Source organism: Manacus vitellinus, unplaced genomic scaffold (assembly GCF_001715985.3).
Source record: "Manacus vitellinus isolate BGI_N305 unplaced genomic scaffold, ASM171598v3 scaffold_23_pilon, whole genome shotgun sequence".
NCBI classification, from domain to species: Eukaryota; Metazoa; Chordata; class Aves; order Passeriformes; family Pipridae; genus Manacus; species Manacus vitellinus.
Genome location: NW_021939718.1, coordinates 9,760,731 through 9,783,579, shown reverse-complemented (window position 1 = coordinate 9,783,579; position 22,849 = coordinate 9,760,731). Strand labels below are relative to the sequence as shown.

Below are 22,849 nucleotides of genomic sequence, written 5' to 3'. Positions count from 1 at the left end.
GAATAAATTGGCCTAACCTTTCCTTAGTGATATGTGAAAGGCCAGAGCAAGGAAAGCTCTGACTTACTGTGACGGTGGTTGTTTCAATCCACATGTACTGGGAAATTATTGCTATTGGGAAAATAACAGCCTAAATTATGTGAAGGTCTCTTGCCTTGGTGCACTGTTAGCTTTCTGTGATACACTTGATCTCAATACAGACATCAGGTGCTTTGTTATTTTTTCTTCCTCCAAAACACCAATAGATCAAAGTTCTCTTTAGTAAAACAGGACTTCCACTTTCAGTTTAAGCCAAAGAAAGCTCTGCAGGGCTGCTTCTTATAAACAGAGATAATTCTCTGGTGCTCTTATCGCACCCTATTCTCAAACTTCTGGCTCCAGATTCTGCTCTGGAACACCAGATCATCTTTGCACTCTGAAAGAGTGAACAAATCAAACCCCAAGAGCTTCTCTTCTCTTTAAAGCCAGTGTTCCCCCACCAGAAACCTATCTTCCTGTGATCTGCAACCTTCACTCTTAAAGTGTTTCTTTCTAATTAGCTTTACATCAGTTCCATATCCTGCTGAGCTTTTTTGTCTTATCTATATATGTGCAGTTTGTCTCCTTTTGGTGTCAAACTGCAATGGTGAATATGAACAAATCTGCTACTCCTTTATCTGGCAGGATAAGTGTAAAACACCACCACATCTAGATGGTAAGGCATGACTGAGGAAATGTCTTTCAGTTTGGGTAATGCAGGGGGATTTGAAGTAGCAGGTAAAGGAAGTTCCGTGCTATAACAGTGTAAGTTTTTGTCAGTCTCAATATGTGTGATGTGTGGAGGATTTTATACCAGGTTTGCACCCCTGTTGGTGTTACAGAAGTACATAAGGTTCTGTGTAGACCTGTTTGCACAGCCAGTGTCCTGAAAATGTATCCACTAATACCAGCAGATACCCAAACACCCGTATTTAGGTTACTCAGAGAAATCTATTTGCCAGTATTTCTCTGGAGTTATTTCCTTTTTTACCTCTCCCATAGAGAGCTTTTGTTGCATTTCAGGATTACTTACACAGTGGATTGGGCTGCCTATCAAAAATCTGTGATTTCACTCCCCAGCTTTACTGGAACTGAGAGATCTGCTGGACATGCCTGGATATTTTCCCCCAGTCCCCCTCACTCGTTCCCCAAATCCTCCAGCATTGTAATGTTTACATCTGCTAATTGTTGTGAATAACACAAATCAACACCTAGTTCAATTTAAAAATTTTATTGCAAAGGGCTACAACGGTGCTGCCAATACACGCAAATATCAATTTCAGTTTAAAAACTTATTACGGATTGTTACAACAGTCCTGACAATATATAAGTTTCAACCAGGACTGTGGACATGGATGGGACTGTGACCTTAGATGAAAGCCTCTAAATTCTTGGAGTGGCAATGACTTTCTCTGGAAGAGCTGGGGAAGCCTCATGCCCTGGAAGCAACCCAAGAGAAGCTTCACTTGTCCTGGAAGCATCTGGAGGCAGATCCAGAAAAAGGAGTATTCAGTAAATATCGGTCATGTGTACAGTTCCCTTGGCAGCAATTCTGTCAGGGACTCTAAAATCTCTGATCCTCTCAAGCAGGCTTAGAAAGAAAAACAACTCCAAGTTCTGGGGCTTTCCAGTAACAACTTGTCCATTCAATCCTTTTGAAAAACTGTCTCACTCACAGTTTTGTGGGAGGAGTCAACTGCCAGAAACCTCACTGCCAGAAACCTCACTGCCAGATCTTTTCCCCTCTGCACACAACCCACGGGGTGCTCCAGCTGTCCCTGCACATGCCCGACCCATCTAAGGTTTCCAAATTCCACACGCCTGTCAGACCCGCCCCCCCTGACGGCCCTGTCTCACCGTTCCTGTTGGCCAAGGGCGGGTCCCTGCTCGGGGGTGTGTCCAAGCGCTGCTGGGAGTGGCTGTGCTCGGGCACCTTCAGGTCGGCCTCGAGGTTCTCCTTGTTGGCTTCTTTCAGCCTCTTGGTGTCCACAGGGAGCTCGGGGCTCTGAGGAAGGTGCCCCGGCCTCACAGAGCCGCAGCCATCACCACCTGACGGGGCCGGCCCAGACTTGGGCTTCAGGCGCTTCCTCCCACGCAGAGCAGCCCTTTTGGAGAGATACAGCAGGTGGATATCTGGGAAGCAAAAAAAGAAATACTGAGTCCACATGGGTCTTGGCAGCACATGGAGCAGTTGTACTTCCATCAGGGACTATAAAACACAGCCCAGAAGGCAGGCTCTCACTTGGCAATTTGAAGTGAGCAACAGCTTCTCCAACTCTACCATCAGCTCTTGGGTGAACAGCTGGGAGGGAAAGAGCTCCTTACAAGGACTGCAGGCTGCACCAGCTTTTCTCTAAACTGGATTCAAAGTGCTCTTAGGTCTTGCTAAGCTGTGGACATTTAGGTTTTTCCTTTAGTTGCTGGATTTGTGAATTGTTTGGCCTCAGGTGTTCTGCTGCTTTCTTTTCTCATGTGTCTTAGAATAAGTATCAGCAGACTGGTACTAAATTTAGTTAGTGATTTGGGACAGAAAGTTTGGACTTCTGCACTGACTTCATCAGTTTGGTGGGGGTTTTCCCCATTGCTCCAGCAGTCATGTCATTACTCAGTGTTGCCTCTGTAGCACTGTCACTCTGCAGCAAACATTGATGGACATCAACTCAAAGTGGTGACATCTGGGTTGGTGACAAATCCCAGACTGTCAGGTTTTATTCACTGCTCTAATTCACACCCTTCTGCACAGAAGAGCACTGAGTGTAAGCACGTATAGAGAAGTGTGTTGGTGAGTGCTCTGTGAGGCTGTACAAGTACAGTATTTGAACTGAAGGCACAAGGAAGCACTGACACTGTGAACGGTCACTAAACTGCTCTGATCTCTCCTTTCTGTCACAGTCAGGCTCAGACATCTCTGAAAAACAAGACTCTTCTTACCAGTATCCTCTGCTTCTGGGGAACTGTTCCCACAGCCCACATTGCCAGGTGAAGCTCTCTCTGCTGCAGCCTTGTTCCCAGACTCCCTTCCTGAAGACTCAGAGAAGATACTAATATTCTCCTTAAAAGAAAAACAGAACAAAAAAAAACAAAATTAAAGATTACTCAGTATTTTCTTGTAATCACTTTAGGGACAAAATAATAACTCTTCTCCACTCCAAAAGGATGTGTAACACGAGGTGAACATCTCCCAGATGGTTTACATGACAAGTGTTTTAAACTCAGAATTAAGGTTGCGAAACTGAAACTCAGGCTCTTACAAAAAGACCTATTAAGCAAAACATGAAATCAGAAAACCAGAATATACCAAGTGAGGCTGTGTGTCCTCACAGTCTGAACTTTGCCCTTGCTTATCACATGAGCTGTAAGAAACCAGCCAGCAGAAATGCAGGTGCCCTCCTTGTTACCAAAACGTGTGTCAAGAAAGATAGACCTCACTCAAACCACTGCACAGGGCAAAACTGCACACAAACCACAGATTTCTGGCTGGGAATCTCACCCCACCCCATCCACTTGTTAAGATATTAAATCCTAATGTGTTGCTTGCTCTTTGGAGTTCTCTGCTGCCCCTCCATATGTATTTTGCAGGCAAACATCTACCTACCTAACTGGTGTATTTCCAGGATCACACGGCAAAAATCTGTTGGGTAAAAAAATCCCAAAAGCTGGACAACCATGTTATGTTTCTATTCCACTGAGGAAGTGAAGGCCCAAATCAAGCACCTAGAAATTACCTTTAGACAGAAAGATATTCTCACTATAACTTGTTCTAGAATATTCATCTCTTCTGTGAATAGCCATCAGTATGATAAAGAAGAATGACTGTTCAGAGCCTGTAACATTTCCTTCAGGTAATGAAAGAGAAGCTTTTGAAAAGTAGTATGTGTGCTTTTATAGGAGATAAAAGGGCATCACACTTGGCAGTAAGATATGGGTAGTTTCAAAAAATCCCACTCCCCACCTTGAGTTTCCCCTTACTCAGTGATAAATACACAGCAGGTAATGGGACTGCATATAAACAGAAATACAGAAATACAGAAACTTTGGCAAAGTTGTATAAAAATATGCAAAAAACTCCTGTGCCAATACAGGAACTGAACACTGGGGAAGTCTGGGAAGAGGCAAGAGTTAAGAGAAAGGGGATTTCTAATCAAAAGAGGGAATCTGTCAAACAAAAGGCCTAATAGTCCCTGAATTGCTCTTCAGCACAAAATAAACCCGAGGTCTTTAACCACTTCACATCCATGATCAACATCTGCCTTCTCACCAATCACACAGGTCAAGAGGCCTCAAACACCCTGCACCCCAACTCCATGACTCACACACTTAATCCCTCGTTCCTAACAAGGAAGTCTGGGCCCTAAAGTCTGGGCCTTCAACAATGGAAAAGATAAACTTCCCCAATGCAGTTCAAAAGCTGTCACATGTTTAATGAGCAGGACACAATACACTGAGAGGACACTAAGGAAGGAGTCCTGCCAACTCCCTGTGTGCTGGCACAGTGACCTGCTCCTCCCCACACTGCCGTGAGCAAAACAATCTTATTCAGGTTGGAGCTTTGCAGGGACTTGATCAGAGTACACATCTCTTTCTAGGGAGACACCCAAGAGGAACTAATCTTTGGAACACTGAGAGCAATACTGGCCAGTTTGCACCACCTGCGGATTTCCCAGCTAGAAACTTTACTGAAGACATCGAGATACTGAGAGGACAATAAAACTGCAGCTCCAGCACATACACAAACATGGCTTTTTGTTAGTGCCTGTAGGTAAAGCAGGTCTTACACAGCAGCAGCAAGTGCAGTCCAGCTTTTGCTTTTCCTTTGTGTTCAAACCCAAAAGAAGTAGAGCCCGGATTTGGTTAAGTTATAACCTAAAAGGCTTCCACTTCATCCCCACAAATACACTTGCACTATGTATTTTCCCCATGAAAATGAGCACCTAAACTTGGCCAACACAGGCTAACATGTCTCATGCTCATTAATGTGGAATATTTTTGATTCCCTCTTCTTTTCAAAATCTTGCTTTACCAAGCAAATGCTTCACTGTCCATTAAAAGCTTAACTAAGGAAGCCTTTACTTCTCAGGCATGCAACAACACTAAAAAACTCAGTCCGGACCCCAGCATTGCTATCGAATATAGTTACCTCCAAAAATGCAGCCATTTCAGGGCAGGATGATGAAAGCATCTCCTCAAACACCTGAAACACAACTTCAAGAGCTGCTAATCTCGGGCTCATGGCAGCAAGGGCTCCACCAGCACCATGGTCACCACCAGCCACCAGTGTGCCCGTGCTGCCATTGCCCTCAGACCCTCAGAACCCCCATCGTCCCAGACCCCCAGAGCCATTGCTGTCAGTCCCTATCACCACCACTGCCCTCATACCCCCAGTGCCCCTCACTGCCCGCAGGCCCACAGAGCCCCCATCGCCCTCAGACTCCCAGAACCACCCTCAGGCCCCCAGGCCCCCACTGCCCTCAGACCCCCAGAGCCATCACCCTTGGACCCCCAGAGCCATTGCCCACAGACTCCCCAAAGCTATCGCCCTCAGACCCCCAGAACAACCACCACAGCCCTTAGCTCTCCAGTGCCCCCATTGCCCTCAGCGCCCCGGGTGCCGCCATTGCCCGCAGCCTTCTCAGTCCCCCAGTCCTCTCAGCCTCCACCACCTCCCGCCATCGCTCAGTCCCCCTTAGTCCCCCTCAACTCTCTCAGCCTCGCCGCTCCCTCTCAGCCCTCACAGCCCCACCGGCTTCGTAGCCGCCCCGGGCCTTCTCAGCCTCACCGTCCCTTCAGCGGTGCAGGTCCCGTCGCCCCCCGGGACCCGGGCTGAGGCGCTGCTCGGACGCGGCCGGACCCGGGCGGCGGCTCCTCGTCCCGGAGGGAGGGACTCGGGCGGCGGTGGTCCCTGGGGCGGGTCTGGTCCTTTTTACTGTCAGATTTTAAACTTGCACATATAATGTTTTAATTTAAATGGTAAGTTAGTTAAAGTATTTTACTTTTTTTTTTTTTTTCAAATTTACCTTTTCAGTAGAATAACAGCGTTACTGATCAACTAATACAGCTTGAGGAGCGCAAAAATTATTTGCAAATGGAATCCGCATCAGTTAAAAAAAATCTATTAGAGAAGTAGCTGACTGAATAAACAAAATTAAATAAGAAATAATTTTGAGTTGTGTGTTGGGTCAGTCCTTAATGACAGGTTCTCCCCACGCAGAGTTCAGCTGAACTCCATTGCTTTCAGTGTTTTCAGGAATTTTTGGGAGGCTATGGACGTGAACCTATGAGCTGGGAAAACAAAGTGGATTTAAGTGTTTAAATAATGCAGACTTCTACCATCTGTAAATTTTCCCTGTAGTATATCTATGTATTAGCACAAATGTTTGTTTGCCCGAAGTCTGCTCACTGCTTTCTTTACTGCTTTCCTGAAATACTGATTACTTTGCTTCATGATAATGTGCAATTGAGATGTTACTGTACAATTTTTATACTTCATCCTTTTAGATCTAGCCATTTGATCTCTGTTTTGTTTATATATACAACTAATACATGTATTTCTTTTATTTAATTTTCTACTCGACAAGGGTTAATATAAAATTGGAATAAATTTGTATTAGCATTTTTTGAAATAAAAGGAACAACAGCTTTCATGTCATCTGTCTATTTATTTATACAAATATCCATGTTTTCGACAAGAGATTTTGTAGTAATCTTCCCTTTTTACGCTGTTTTTCAGATATAAACCCAAGCATGTATTTAGTGAAAAACACCGTTTTCCACAATGGATCCTAATGAACTCAGTGAAAGCTCAGTCCTTTGTCAGCTGCTTTAGGAACCAAAAGCATTTTCTGCTGAAATCCTAGTGACTGCTCCTTTATTTTTATTATGGCTTATGACTCTTCAACCTGAGCCCTCAGCCCCTAAGAAGCTAAGCTTTTGATTGTGGCATTGTAGTTCTGACTGAGAAATCTGAAAATTAAGAAAATAAGTAGAACAAATGAATAGGCTGAATTCAGAATCAACTCAAGCAGAGTATAAAGAAACACATTCACCATGACAAAAGGCCCTTAATTAAGGATGAATTTGTGTAGTATTTATGAGAACTGGGAATTAATGGAGGAAAGAGATTTAATCAGAAAGAGCTGATGGAGTCTCTAACAGAATTCATTCTTTCAGAAGGCTCAGTTTTGTGACAGGCTTGTCCACTCTTTTATCTTTGATTGCTACAGTTGATTGGATGTAGCATGGTGGGGATGTGGTGGACACTGGCTGGGTAGAAGGCATTGAGAAAAAAATCAAAATACATTACCATAGGTAAGATTTAAAAAAAAAAATAAGTGTGGGCGTTTGTTTGTTTGTTTGTTTCTGTGTTTTTTTAATGAAGTGACAGCAAATTTTTAGCATTTTACAGTAACAGTATCTTCCAGTCCATCAACATTTAGCTCACATTTATGCACTTCACTATATCTTGGGGATTATAGTTACCAGTTGGTCATAGATACTGCACTGAGAATTAAATTTGCGTTCTTCCTTTCAATTTCTGTAGTTATCTGTAATTATCTGTAATAATGATAAGAATATTCTCCAGGTACCTAGAGTTTTTGCTTGCCTTTTTTTTTTTCCATGCAACCTTTCTATCTCTGAATTGAACGTAAAGCATAAACTATGCAACGTGATTCTGTGTGCGGAATATGAATACAGATTCAAATGCTTGATTACTTTGCAAAGTGAATGTGGTATTAATTGAATTGGATTAGGGGAGTAGATAAATACCACAACAAAGACAATCATTATGAATCAAAATAAAAATGTGTGAAAACCAATGAGAGAGGTCATGATTAATGAAGTTCATGAACTAGAAAAAATATGATACAGTACTACTGACCCCTCTGAAATTATGAGTGTATAGCTGCAATGAGATTCCAGTAGAAAGACTATGTGGAATCTCATCTAGAGAGTCCTGCAAGCAAAGGCAAAGAAAACAACAGCAAAAGGAAAAAAAAACCCAAAAGAGTAAGGTTACTAATCTTTTTAACATGGCATGTAATGATAGGACAAAGGCCAAAAGATGCTCTCCAGTCACATTCACTGCCAATTTTAAAGATGCTGAAATAAAAACCTTAGGATTTAAACATGACAAAGTCGAAGAACTGGTTACCCTATAACAGGCTTCTCTGCTGTGAGTGTATATATAACTTGGAAATTAGTCACCTAGTACTGTTTAAGCAACTGTTTTCTAATGCAGAAAAACCCCTGCTCTCTCCCACAGCAGTTGAGAGATTAAATCTTTTTAAAAGAATGTTTAAACATTCTTGTCAGAAGGAAAATAAAAATGATTGTTCTGAGGAAAATATACATGAAAATGTTTATTCTAGACTTATCTGAAGCAGTGCGCCAGCAGCTAATGAGCCCTAATGAAAATGAAGATCATCTGGAATGAACCAATCAACACAAAACCAAATAACCAAACAAACAAACAAAGAAACCCCAGAGAACCTGAAGACACTGATATATCTAAAGCTGTTTTCAGGGTGCTGGCAGCTGTCCCTGCCTGGCTGCTGGTCTCTGGCAACCGTTCCAAGTCCTTTTCTATGTCCATGTCTCCGTGATTAGCAGGCTGGAGAGAGATGGCTCATCCTGGCGCTGGTCCTGCTTTTCAGGATACATTTTCATTCCTTATTTTAAGCTAACCCACACTCGGTTTTAATCCTTTGTCCTAATCTATCTCTCTGCCATTGAAGGGAAGGATGTTGTAGGAACTGTGTCAAAGGCCTCACAGAATTCCAGATCAGTGGCACTTGCAACCCTTCCCTTGTCTACTGGGACAAGGCCAGTCCCTCATAGAAGGCCACCAGGTGAGGTAGCCTCCTCCTGGGAGCATGTTCTTGCCACCCAGGCTCCTGTGGGGTGAGTCCTGTCTGCAGGCAGCCCCACACATCTCACAGGATGACCAGTTTTAGAAGCCCTTCCCCCACAGCAGCTGCAGCAGGACTTCCGTGTGAGGAGGTGCTGCTGGAATGGCCCTGGGAGCTCTGGGGTCCTCGGATGACTGTTGGGCCTGAGGGGCAGGGAAAGGCACCATAAGGGGGAGAAAGCAGTACTCCAAGACTTTGTCAGGGAAATAGTAATTTATTTGCTTCTGCTTGGCTAAAGAGTTTCTGGAGCCCTGCTACTGCCACCTGCGAGGCCACCTCTTGCTGGGCTAAGGAGAATCCTGAGGGCTAGGGACCCTCGTCTTTGAGGGTTGCTGGGATCCCCTGGGTGAGTAGTCCCTGCCCCGTCAAGGAGCAGAGGGGCTGTGGTTGCTGCCCTGGGCACAGGGACCTGCCCCCTCTGGCTGCTCCATCCCCTCCCGGCGCTGGTCCTGCTCTGCAGGATCAGGCACAGATCTGGGGCAGCTGGGACTCCCTTGGAGGCTGGCGCGTGATGTACCAGCTCCCTCCTCCACCTTGGAGCCTGCAGGGCTGCTGGTGGGAGTTCTGTCCTGGGAGCTGCTGGAGCCGGCACTGGCCGCAGGCCTGTTGTCCTCGTCTCTGGTGTGATGCAGCCTCTGTGCCTCCTGGCTGCACTGGCTCACGATGACACTGATGATGTCATGGATCAGTGGTGCTGTGTGCCTGCTGAGAAGGGGCTCCAGCACCTCCACCAGGACCTCAGCATGCAGCCCACAGGTGCAGAGGCCGTGCAGGATGGATCCCTCTGCAGCCTCCACCCTCCACCACTGCTCCCCGTAGAGTGCAGCCAGCCTCTGGCGCAGCCAGGACCGTGCAGGATCCAGGAGGTGCTGTCGGCAACGGAAAAGTGCTGCCCACACCTCGGGCAGGATGCCACCCACAGGCTCTGTCCCTGCATCCTCCTGTCCCTGTGGAGAAGGTGGACTGGGCACCACAGGGCGCTGGGGGCTGTTCTCAGCCAGGCAGAAGCGAGCTCTCCTTGCCTGGTGGTTGGTCTCAGTTTGCTCCTTGGGGGCTGTGATTTCAAACTGGATGTAATCCTGCTCACCCCGCTCAGAGAACCTGACAGTCTCCACTGGCCTGCTGCAGAGTGGGCACGCTGGGGTTGTCTTTGCCCACCGCAGGATGCAGCCCAGGCAGAACTGGTGGCGGCAGGGCAGAGTGGAAGCCACATCATTCCGAGTGTTGTGGCAGATGGGGCAGCTCCACTGTGTCTCCGTGGCCATGTCTGGTCCCAGCAGGTGGGGGGGAGCTGAGGACCAGGAGCTGCTCCCACTCACAGGCACTGTAGGGCTGGAGTCAGTCTGACTCAGGCTCTGGCAGCACCCAGGTATAATCAGAGAGGGACATGACATCACAATCATGTCACATCTGCCACTCACTGATGTCACAATGGGACGTCTCGCACCTGAACATGAATAGCAAGGAATGCAAGGTCACAATCCATTCCCTGGTGATGTCACAATCCACCACCCCGTGATGTATCCACCAACCAGTGGAGTCACAATGGGACATCCATCCCTGCATTCCCTTATGCCTTCACACACACATCTTCATCATAAGTTTTTTGCTCACAGGGAGCGGAAAGAAAAACAAACAAAAGGAAAGCGAAGTATAATACCAGTTGGTTTCTACTATTGAGCTTTTGATTACACTCCTCTAGTCTACAGCTTCCAATGTCTTCAACAAAATAGTTCTTGCATGCCATTCAGTTTTTTTCATATCTAACTAGCTCAGTAACCAGTTAACTATTTACCAACTTAACAGCTCCCAGAATAGAATAACAATTACGATTTCAAGTTAATCATAGTCAAAGGCTTAAAATCTTCTCAAAGCTGCAACTTTGGATTGACCATGATCCAGATATATCCAATACATATACTGGATGTATTCAGTATTGTGGCCAATAAAAGGTAAAGGGTTGTATGAAATAAAACTGGCTAAAAGATGCATTGCATCAGATATGTATCAGTAATATCTTCTGAAAGACTAATATTGCTTTGTAATAATTCTGAAGGTCCTCAGATGCCTACATTTTTCTGCCCTTAAAATGTAAAAATCTTTCTGCTCTTGAAAGCGTGAGCATTCCCCAGGCTGTTAAAAGACTTTTGGAACATATGACTTCAAATAAGAAGTGTTTGTCAAATCTTTTATAAAACTTAGAGAAAACTTATTGCAAAATTTACATTCCTGAACAGAACTAAGATAATTGTGCCTACGTTGTATTCTTCACTACTGTCAGTGGGAACTAGGTATTATATGCAGGTAAGATTCATGAGATGATACTTTAGAGGCTCTCGACTACAAAAGCCCCATGAACAGGCTTAAATGGAATCAGCCATCAGTCAGAGGATTCAAGAATTACCTTCAATATGCTGCCTTTTGAACTTCCTGATATTAGTCAGCCTTTAGGATTTAATTATGTCATTAAATTAGTACTTGCTAAAAGGACTTTTTCCTGTTATTACCTTTTTTCTTCTTTTTTTGATACTACTAGCTAATAGTGTAAACTCTCATCTTTTCAGAGGTTCACCACTCCTAGACTGCCAGAGATATAACTCAAGAGACTTCTATTTTGTGGATGAAAAGGGAAAAAGGCTATACTTCAATGATTCTTTAATAAAATAATAATTAAAAACATCCAGCTTTACAATTCCTGCTGCATTCAAAACTGCCAGTTGCAAATGCAATAAAGGTTTTAAGATTGGAATAGAAAAGCCTATTTTCTGAAGTATTTACTACTGAAAAAAATTGCTTACAAGCAACCAAAGTTATTTTCATTACATCTTACCTGAGCTGAGATGTTGGCCATTGAATTCTGGGACACACCGGCCTGCATAAGGGTTTAAAATGCTGCTGGAGGCCGGGCCAGCTGGTCTCCCCACATTGCAGGCAGCAACACAGAACAACTTAATCATTTACTAACTTATGCTAAATATATTCCATTTCAACATATGTGTCTGCACCACAGATTTAGGATTTGTTCATATGTAACACTTTTCACGGAATGTAAAGGTTGAGCATGCTACAATTAGGGAGCAATAATAGGGCTTGTTTAACAAGACACACTACAAAGTTCATATTATTTAATGTCAGTAACTTCACTTTATAAGCTAAACTAAATGTTTAAGACTTTCCATTGGGAATCAAAGTGTATCTGATGGCATTTTAGAGACTAAAAGGTTTTAATATACTACAAATATATAATACTCCTATTCTATAAAGCATGTAAACACAGTAAAATATCCTGATTACAAGGGAGTTATGTTTTTCCACTTTAATCTCTTCCTGAAGCTTTGCATAGGTACCAAGGATAATTTTTTAATTCATTTTTAGCCTTACTATAAACACAGAACTGTAGAGTCAAAGGTCAAGACTGGTACTAACAAAGAGCTTGTCTTTCCTGAAACCTTACATAATTTCTGATTGCAAGTAGGGGAGGAACGAGTAAACTAAATTTTGGGCTTGTTTGCTGAGTTCAGTGAAGTTGCCATTGACTTATGGTACCATAAGTGAGAAAAGAATCTCATCCAAGTGCTTCAATCACACTCACAGAAAAATGTTTTCTGATGCGAAGATCTGGCATGTTTATTTTCACTAGCCACTTCATTCAAATCATTATCTACATATTTTGTGTTCAGAAAGTGTAGTGGCCTTCACTTAACAGATGCATCTGAATTAATCAGATTCCAAGAGAGAACAGAAATTGAATCCTTTTCCATGGATTGTAATGTGCTAGGAGTCAGATGGAATGCAGAGCATGCCTGGAACCTATTCCGCGATGACTCCCCACGTGCACAATCTGCAGCCTTAAGCACATGCTAAGGGGGATGAAATGGAGGGTGGAGTGGAGTGGAGACACCATGGCCAGGCTCTGTTGTTATCCTTATGTGACATACCAGAGTGAAGGAAAATATGAGAATTGCTGGCTTCAGAGAATGCATATTCATCATATGCATGTATTTAAATCTTGTGTAATTGCAGAAATTGGTTTTAAAAATTTTCCTTCTTTCCCTCTTAAGAGAAATCCTCTGCACTACAAAGTACAATTGATTTACAACAAGATACTGTTGGAAATCACTGCCATGATCTTAACCAGTACCACTTATACAATGTAAATTACAGTCAATGGTTTTGACCAGAAACACAAAACACAATTCCCCCCAAGTCAAAATCGCAGGAACCAGAATGAGGTTTATTAATTTCCAGAAAAACACAGGGTTTGCATAGAAGAAACCGCTCCATTATGAAAGATAACTATTGGTAAATTAGCTTAATTCTTTCACCTGTATACATTTCTCACATTCCACAACAGTTTTAATAAATTATCCCCAGAAATTGGCTGCATCCAAGCTTGACTTGATGTTGTGCATATTTTCCCTGCGTTGTTTTGTATAAACATTTGCTTCTCCCTTTTGCAGTCGTTGCTTCAGAGCAGCCTTTTGCTGCTTGGTCAGCTGACGTTTTATCTTCTGTTTCACCAGTTCCTACAAACAAACAATTCGGCATCAGAAGCGTCTTTAGACCATTTAGCACCACGACACAACACAACAACAGCACTTTCTCAGCACCAACACGAACAAGACTGCAGAAAGGATGAGCAGAGTAGCTTCCTTGTAAAAAAATCATAAAACAAATCAGCTGACTGAAAAGGGAGATTCTTTGCTATGGACAAAGTCTGCATGGAGCGCTACATGTGTGTTAAATGCCATACCCCAAGGATTCCCAGCATCTAAAGGGGTTATCTATCCTATTGTCTTCTCATAGTCTTAGGTCTAATAAATAGCATTTTAAATCCTGCCTTACGGAGTTTTAAGTGTCTTTTCTTAGAGAGATGATAAAGGACCAGTACCTCTTGATGCAGAACACATTCCTTCCACAAAAATGTAAAAGCTGATAACCTTCTAGAACACTTCATGTCCAGCAGTAATTATTTGGTTTGTGTCTATTTTTTTTCAGCACTCTGGTTTTCCTGAAGTTTAGATTACAAAGATCTGAGTGCTTCTAATGCAAAACAACAACTCCTTGCCACAAGTGTGGCTAAGGCAGACGGGCAGTCAGGAGTGATTTACAATTCCTGCTCCAGTTTTCCTGTTGTGAGGCTCTCTCCTGTTAATATTCACAAGGTCAGGACTGTCTCCTACCTCCACAGTATAAGCATTGAAAAACAGTGACCGCCATTTACATAGAACTGCAGTAGTTTTATGAAATTTCAAGTTACTTGCACCTGTGCTTCATTCTGCTATGGATGACATGGTAACAGTCTTTGTAAAAATGATAAATGCCAGAGGACAGTTTTACAAATAGGTGCTGGCAGCTATGTGCAATTTAACATGGTCTGAGAGTAATAAGAGCATAACAACAACAGTATTTACCGGAGGAATGGTGGAGCAGCTCCCAACACTTCTCACTGATGAGATACTTTTAGTCCTTGTTCTGTGCCCAGCAACAGGAATGACACACTCCTCACTAATAAAACACATACATCAATGTGTTATTCCACTAGCAAGACAAACATCCTTTGCCTTTATGAGCACCGTGTTTGAGTCTTAACCTTCTGGGATATAACCTGAAAACTCACAAGAGTGAGTGCTACAAGTGCTACAAAACATTTCTATTTTAAATATTAACACTAGTTTTTCAAAACAGGCATTTCATGAAAGGAAGAAATTTGTAGCACAACAGTCACATGTGTATCATGCACACAAAGAGAAGCCTCAGGGCACTAAAAAGAAACATTTTAGATCCTACACAATGTTTTGATGAGTCATTTAACTGAAAAGCAAAAAACCAGATGAAGACTGTGAGCTTGATCTATGCATCCAGGTACATGGTGGGCTAGCAAACTCAGGAGTTAAATTTCACATACAAGGGGCTAGTTGGAAGGTAAGCAGGAATTTCTAAGTATGTTGGGAGAGGAATTAAAAGCTAGAACAACAAACAGTGCAACATATTTTAATATTACAGTCCAAGGCACTTGTTTTAGCTAACTTCAGCTGAGTAAGCAGCAGAACACTTTGACACAGAGTATTTGAATTATAAACTTACTCATAAAAGTTATTAAGAAGTAGTATTTTAACATAAAGAACTACTCCACTACCAATATTAATTGAAATAAAAAAGGGGGGAAAAAACCACCACAGAAAATAGGTTGGCCTATGAAGTGCAACACTTGTTTTCTCATTAGACACTATTACACAGCTAGACAATCATAAGACCAACAAGAAAGATATTCACAGCAATGTTTTCAAAATAAACTGCATTTTAGTCTTCAGTTTAAACAAGGGTAGCTGAAGAGCAGTCCTTCTTGAGCTGCTTGAAAGATTTGCTTTTACTGGGAGGAAGGGAGGAACCACATCCACTCCTAGATAGTAATTATGAATCTTTACCTGTAATGCCTGAACTCCTCATTTAAAGTTGACGAGTCAACCAGCTCTGGGCACTCATCTTCATTCTCCTTGTCCTTACAGGACCCTCTTTGACTCCTCTGGTTTTCCACTTCAGCAGCATTTTTCTTTATGCTTTTGCCTTTAAAAGAAGTAATCGCTGAACTCTCTGCATCTCCATTGCACTTCCAAAGCATAGCCTGCCCTCCAGCTTTCTCCAAAGCTGAACTCAACTCTGCCATACTCAGCCTTTGTGCATTTTCTCTACTTTCATCTGTATCAACCTCTTCCTCACTGCTACACACAGCGTTGTCAGAGGTCCTGCTTTCAGATAAATCACCGACTTCATACATGTCTTCATTATTTTCTCCGTCTTTGCTGAAGAAGTTGAGTTCGTTCTCAGCATCTTCTACAAGCTCTAGTACCTCTGTTGTGTTGTCATCCTTGTCAGAACCTGGTGGATAAAGCAGGTCATCATCTTCCTGCATTTCTTTTGCATAGCCGCTGGCAGCAATCTCTTTATCAAGAGAACACTCTCTCCTGTGAAAGAGGGATGTTTGCGTTTAATAGGCTAAATTATCAAGCTACCAATGTGCTACATTTTGGATTAAAAATGCTAATCAAGTTAGACTGTAATTACCTATCCTGTTAACAAAGAGGACATACTCTCCTGAAACATACACGATAGTGCTGTGCTTTAGGTAAAATATAAACAGAATGTGACCTGAGAGAAGAAAACTTCTACAGAAGATGATTCCATCTCCACAACCTGCATTTATGTTTATTTACAGGAAATTGTTTTACTTTAGCAGGAAAACCATTTGGTTTTAAGTTCAAAGTATGCTGAAGCAAACAGAGGGTCGCTGACACACAGAGACTGACTCAAGTCTGAGACCCCTTTGGGAAAGTGCTGAGAATGAAAGGAAGCCATTTTCATTGCAACAGCTTCGGCCTTAAAATGAGTGAAATATTGCTTTACTTTTCCAAAGGGAAAAAAGACATTAGGAAGAAAAGTTGGAACGTAATGCTTGAAGAGGCAGTCACCACATTTATGAGCATTTTAAAAGCAGACTTAAAATTGAAACCCAGATTAATCCTCAATATATCAGAACTGTCAAATAGGCTGATTCTGCATCACTGTTAACATTTCCTGGACATTTATCATTTGGATCAAGCTTTCAGATTGATCTCTCTTCCTTAGTTGCAAGAAGACAGACAAAGGAGGCAGCACAGCATTTCAAAGCACACTTTAGCTTTTGAAGACCACTTACGGTAACTTTGGCTGAAGAAAACACAACAGGAATGACAAAAATATACTTTAAAATTGCATAGTTGGGCCTAGTTTTTTTAATTCTTGTACATGCATCTCTCACAGGCACCCATTTGTTTTCCACAAAACCAACACTAATGCCATAAATAAGAGAACTCAAGTTCATCTGGTTGTTTCTACCTGATGTCTTTGAATGTTGGGAAGAGCTCACTCTCGTAGGTGAAACGTTTCTTAAAGAACTCCTTAATACAGTTAACATCTCTGTCAAAATACCTGTAAAAAGCACAGAATTTTACAAACAAAAAAAAATCAATAAAGTCTACTGTAATGAGAAACTTTTACCCTACATTTCTTGTCTTTTATTGCTTTTCTTTTTTTAATTATTTCTATCAGTGACCCCAAGACAACAATCTAGGAAGAGAAACTGGATGCAGTTTAAATCTGTTTCCTAACTGAACAATATTATTATCTCTGAAAAACAATTAATTATGTATTTATTCTACAGAGACATTTCTACCTATTCTTTGTTTGGAATGTTGCTTGTGCTGCATGACAACAGTGATAGAAAAAGAAACAGACTTTTGGAAACAAGCCATGGTTGACTGTTTGCTGTCAACAGCATTTACTCAGAAAATACCTTTAAATTTGAACCCACCACTCAGCATTTGCATGCGATGTTGACATCATCTGAGGGAAATCAATCAAAGTAGCATGATCATCATTATCCAAGATGAGATTAAATTCATTGAAGTCCCCATGAATCAGACCGTGATTGGCAAGTTTTACAATGAGATCCATTAATTCACTGTAGACAGCAGCAGGATCTTCCATGTGGTGCACCTGGCACCTGAAAAGTTAAATAAAATATTCTGAACTTTGGAAGACTTAACTTGAAAATACAGAGAAGTTATATGAAATACATCTGACAGAATGCCAGGGTAATTCAAGTTAAAAAGGCCCTTAGCTCTCAGGTCCAATACCCTCCTCAAAGCTGAGTCAACTCTGAGACCAGACCAAATTGCTCAGGTCTGTGTCTGGTTGGGATAGAAAAATTCCAGGGATGTAAAAAGGCTGTGCAACCTCCCCAAGCAACTTGTGCCACTGCCTCTCTGTCCTCAACAGGGAAAAATGTCTCCTTATACCCAGGTTAAATCTCATTTAAACTCACACTCACTGACTGCCATCAAGCACCACTGTCATAATGCACTATTTAAATATTGGATCAGTAAACTTTTATGTCTCTCCTGTTTTAGGTAATCTTATGCTCTCATCAGAAGTTAAGTAATTAAGGAATAAATTCCTTACTTGGACTAAGGAAAAAACCATCTCTCTGAATAAAAATATAAGAGAAGCAAAACCCTATCAAATAGAATACTAGTGAGCATGAGCTGGAGAGCATTATTCAGCATGGTGAAGTCAGAATTCATTCACAAGACAAGGAAAAACCCTAACCCTGTTACCTTTCTTAACTTAGCATTGTTAGAGTCTCTGTAACACAGCAAATTAAACCCTCACTACTTACAAAGGATAGCCGTCAACAAGTTCCATAACAACTGCATGCCTGTTGTAGTCTATGGGCCTTGGAACAGGAAAATTTCTGTCATGCAAAGCCTGGAGAGAGGCAACACGACAAAAAATTAAAATTAAATAGTTAACGAAACATCACACATTGACATCTAAGTTCATTTTTAAGTATTAATAATGAGCATTACACCACATTGAAGATTAACCAAAGGTCAGTCATAATATTTTGAAGCTCTCCTGTTTGCCTTTTCTAATGGACATTTATCCATTCACTTGATCCACTCAACTTTTTTACGGGTTCATTCTCTTTTTACTCATTCTGTTGTTACCAGTGAATTTTTTTCTAAGACAGAGTCCCAAGTTAAAGTAATATAAATACGCCTTTTGTTATTTAAGCGTTACACTATTACTGCTTTTCAGCACACAATTAATCCACCCCCCAACCCTCTGTTCAGAGAAACGTGACCCCCACAATTCCCACAAGTTCTGACCACATAATGCTTTACCTGTTGGACCACCTAAACCAAAAAAGAGGTCCTAATGAGGGTATTAGTTCTTTCTCCCTCTGTGGAGGCCACTGGTAGAGCCTATCACAGGATTTTTTGGGAGAAAACAGAAAATTATATTTAATATGTATACCACTCTTGAACAGCACAAAAAAAGAAAGGAAAACTAGTTTTTTATAAATAGTTTTCCACTATTATATTTCAATCACTGTACACTATCTGTGGTTTTTTCAGCAGGTCAAAAAATCCATAACTCTGAGAGTGGCAATATATTCTTGGAAATTAAATCTTTCCCCACAGTGAAGGACAAAGTGTGCCTTTTCAGATCAAAACACTAGTCTGGACTAAAAGACTTCCCTCAATAGCACAGCACAGCTGAAAAAACAGTAGATTAAAAGATAAAAGAATTTTAAGAAATTTCAGCTGTTTGCAAGCTTATGCAATGAATTTTAAAGGAAAAACTGCAGAGCTGGTGAAACACAGATTATCTATCCATAAATAACAATGTCAAACTCAAATTCATTGACACTGTGCTTCTGTTCCATGTGACTTCCATGGCAAAGCGTACGGAAATTGTACAGAACATATAGTACTGAAAGTCTTTGAAATGTTTACTTTAAGTCCATCAGGGGAAAGAAAAAAATAAAGCCTAAATCCTACCAGTCCTGAAAACATAGGCTGATCAAAAGGCAGTCTGAAAGGCACCTTCCCGTCTGTTACACAACTGCTGACACTATGAGTGGCCACCTACCTTCATGTAGGCAAACTCCTTCATTGCCGCTATCCTAGATAAATACAGCCATGACATTTTGTGTCTGTGCTTGTGGTAGTCACGTTTATTCTTCAAACTGCGGAATGAGGTTCTTCCAAGGCGGTGTAATTTCAGTGCAAACTGTTGCCCCTCTTCGTTTGCAACAATATAAATGTCTAGAAGACACACAAGGGCACGATCTAAGGAACAAATGATATCTAACAAGCCACAGTAACTTTGTTACTTCTCACCACTTCTGGCATGGCATGTTCTACTACAGTAAAGGCAGCTGAATTTACAGCGTGTGTATCAGAGATCTGAACATGAAGAAGTTACTGTTGAAGAGTTCATGTTACTCCACTAGGAGAAATACTGATGTGATGTGGAACATGTTTCAGAGTTCACCTTTTCAGAGAAAAACCTTTCAGCTTAAGATTCCTACATTCAGGTTTAACACTCCTGGACTATCTGCACAGCAAAGAGCTCTTCTTGAGGGAAATCCAGGGCAGATGCTGTTCTTAATCACACTCTGGAGGAGCCACTCCTCTCTGCTGAGTGGACAACCAACCCAAGGGGGCAGACTCTTAATTTAAACACTGTTAAAATAGCCTATGTTTCATTTTGAGCATTTGTCCCCCAATAATCCCCTTCTCCAATTACAGAAGTTACATCCTGTGTCAAATTACATGAACATAGGAAGAACCAAGATAGTATTCCAATGGTTTTGAGCCTATTTTACTTTACTGCCTTATTTTTAAGTGGGATGAAAAAGCTGAAATTTTGTTTTTGCTAAAATGGTTTGAAACTCTTCACAAAGCACGAGACAAGCAGCATCTGCTGCCTGCAAAGCGCCTTTTTAAGTGATGAACTAAGAACCAAACAAAATGGGCAAAGGACAAAACCATTCTTGTTAAGAAATATTCACATGTAGCCAAAAGCCTCACGTACTATTTGAACGACTGACCTTGGTGTTTCACAGATTAACTGATGCAACAACTATCCAGAGGAAAACTCACCTAATTTCTAGCAAAATATTTGCAACATTAAAGCTGTATCTGCTTTAAGAAAATTATTAAAAATGTTATTTTATTTACCTGATTCTTTGCCAACACCCATCTGGTTTCCTACAGAAGTGATGACTTGTCTGGAAGAGAGAGTTTTCAGAGCAAGGTAATCATATCCTGCATTAGTTAACCGGTAACCCTGGACAGCTGGGTAGAAATAAAAGACATTTCATTCCTTATTATGTATACATCACATTTAAAATAAGCCTCATTTTAGTCTTGCTTCAGCTTACACCCAAGTAATATTTCACCCCTTAGCTCCTTATCAGTCCAATTTGACGGAAAGGTAAAGACGTTTCAATTCCCACAACTTACGAAAATTGACAGCTGTGCAAGAGACAGAAGTGCTGCCTGTCTCTAAAAGAGGCAATGGCAGTACCTTAAACAGCCTAGGAAAAGCCAGCATTTGGGAAGATACACATATAGGTGACACAGAAGGGACCTGGGATTGTTGCAATGAACTACAGAAACCCTTAATCCTCTGAAGAACTGGGACAAAAGGAACAGATATGTACTGCAGACTCCCCCAGTATGTTTGCAGGGCCAGATGCAACTAAAAGGCTGAAGGGAATGGGGAAAGGCCTGCACAACTTGCCATGTGGCAAGGAATAAAAACTGCTTCAGTAGCTGTTCCTGGGGGCAAAATGTCCAAGGACTCTGCAGTCTGTTCCAGAACTGTAAGGATGAAACTCACTTGGGTTGATTCCTACATGCACTTGAACATTGCTTTAAATGGTTCTTTTTATTTTATTCTGAGCAAAAAAGTGAGCTGTCCATCTCTTCTCTGCCTGTCATCTCTGTAGGTAGACCCAGCACTTAGTGCTGAACAAACCCACAGTCCCCAGGCAAGTCCAAGAGAAGGCGTCACAAACTGCTCACACATCCCAACCTGTTGTGCATGTACAGCTGAGGCACTTGGAACAGACTGAGAAAGGGAGTCCCAACACAAAACCCAAACTCACTTTTGGTTTGTTCATAAGCCAGAAGTTTGTGCTTCACCAGCTCCCTCAGAATTTTATTGCAGCCGCCATGTTTGAGGTTGGCAATGGAAGCAACCAAGCTGGCAGGAACTATTTCATGGTTCTTCATGCCCATTTCCACCTAAAAACAGATAAACAAAAATAATGTGTCAGCCAATCCAGCCTGGGGAATTCTTCAGTTACAGCCAGAGTATGAGAGTGGCTCATTCGATTTTAGTCCCAGCCACCATGAGTGGAGGCCTGGTGATGCTGATGATGTAACCTTGCTGGGGGTGTGTGACCCCCTGGGCATCCCCAAGGAAATCCTGGGACTACCTGAGCATCCCCAGTGACCTGCTGAGCATCCCCAGCAAACACCCAGGACCCCTTGGGCATCCTCCATGATCATCTAGGCGTCCCCAGTGACCACCTGAGCATTCCCTGGGCATCCACAGGGACACCTTGAACATCCCCAGCGACTCCTTGAGCATCCCCTAAGCATCCCGAGCAACAACACAAGACCCCCTGGGCATCCCTAGTGACCCCTTGAGCATCCCCAGGGATCTGCTGAGCATTCTCAAGGATCCCCTGAGCATCCCCAGCAACCACTTGAGATCCCCTGGGCATCCCCAGCTACCCTTTGGGCATCCACAGTGACCACCAGGGACATCCTGGGTATCATCCTGACTGACCACCTGAGCAACCCCAGAGTGTCCCCAGGGATGAGCCGGGACCCCTTAGGCATCCCCAGGGATCCCCTCGGCATCCCCTGAGACACCTTGAGCATCCTCAGGGACACCCTGAGCATCCCCAGGGACCACCCAGGAACCCCTGGGCATCCCCAGGGACCACTAGGGACCCCTTGGGCATCCCGAGTGACCACCTAAGCATTCCCTGGGCACCCCCAGCGACCACCCGGGACCCCCTGGGCAGCCCCAGTGACCCCCTGAGCATCCCCAGGGACCACCCGGGACCCTCTGGGCACTCCCAGGGACCACCTCAGCACCCCCCAGCGCCCCCTGCCCTCACCGCTCCCTCCCATCCGGGCGGCCGAAGCAGATTTCGGCCCGACCACGTCCTGCCCCTCAGGAACCCCAGCGAGGAGCCTCGGGAGTGGGGGAGGGCGCGGACACCACACGCGGGTCCCGCCCGCCCGGCCGGCCCCGCTCACCGCCGTCAGCACCCTGAAGTGCTCCCGGGACAGATACCGCAGCATCACCACGTTCAGCTTCCCCATGGCCGCGGTGAGGAAAAACAGGAGGCAAAACAGAGAAAGAGGGAAAACAGGGAAGAAGAGGGGGAGGAGGAGGGGAAGGGAGCGGGACGCGTGCGCAGAGCGACTCCCCAGGTGGGTCCTGGCAGCTGCGTGAGCGCTGCTGTCTCAGATCAGCTCAAGATCTTTGTGCTCTTCCCTCCTTACCGAGCC

The 22,849-nt window shown here is 43.1% G+C and overlaps 2 protein-coding genes across 2 annotated transcripts; both read right to left on the bottom strand.

Moving 5' to 3' along the window:
- Positions 1-9,129: 9,129 nt before the first annotated feature.
- Positions 9,130-10,311, bottom strand: LOC112841093. Its single transcript, XM_025895121.1, has one exon. The coding sequence runs from the start codon at positions 10,187-10,189 to the stop codon at positions 9,290-9,292; it is 900 nt and encodes a 299-aa protein (XP_025750906.1). The 5' UTR covers positions 10,190-10,311; the 3' UTR covers positions 9,130-9,289.
- A 2,826-nt stretch (positions 10,312-13,137) lies between these two features.
- On the bottom strand, positions 13,138-22,727 carry RIOK2 (RIO kinase 2). The gene is made up of 10 exons (XM_008925123.2): positions 22,595-22,727; positions 21,427-21,565; positions 20,495-20,611; positions 19,401-19,576; positions 18,142-18,230; positions 17,275-17,466; positions 16,800-16,892; positions 15,353-15,889; positions 14,339-14,432; positions 13,138-13,450 (listed from the first exon to the last, which is right to left on the bottom strand). The coding sequence occupies exons 1-10, from the start codon at positions 22,658-22,660 to the stop codon at positions 13,289-13,291; spliced, it is 1,665 nt and encodes a 554-aa protein (XP_008923371.1). The 5' UTR covers positions 22,661-22,727; the 3' UTR covers positions 13,138-13,288.
- Between the last annotated feature and the right edge of the window lie 122 nt (positions 22,728-22,849).

Bases quoted from the DNA above. Each gene is read 5' to 3' on its own strand.
- LOC112841093 (XM_025895121.1), bottom strand. From the start codon at position 10,189: ATGGCCACGGAGACACAGTGGAGCTGCCCCATCTGCCACAACACTCGG.
- RIOK2 (XM_008925123.2), bottom strand. From the start codon at position 22,660: ATGGGGAAGCTGAACGTGGTGATGCTGCGGTATCTGTCCCGGGAGCAC. The intron at 14,433-15,352 runs GTAAAGATTCAT...GTGTTTTATTAG, and splicing joins GAGGAGTTCAGGCATTACAG to TGAGGAGTGTGTCATTCCTG. The intron at 13,451-14,338 runs GTAAATACTGTT...GTTTGTTTGTAG, and splicing joins GCTGCTCCACCATTCCTCCG to GAACTGGTGAAACAGAAGAT.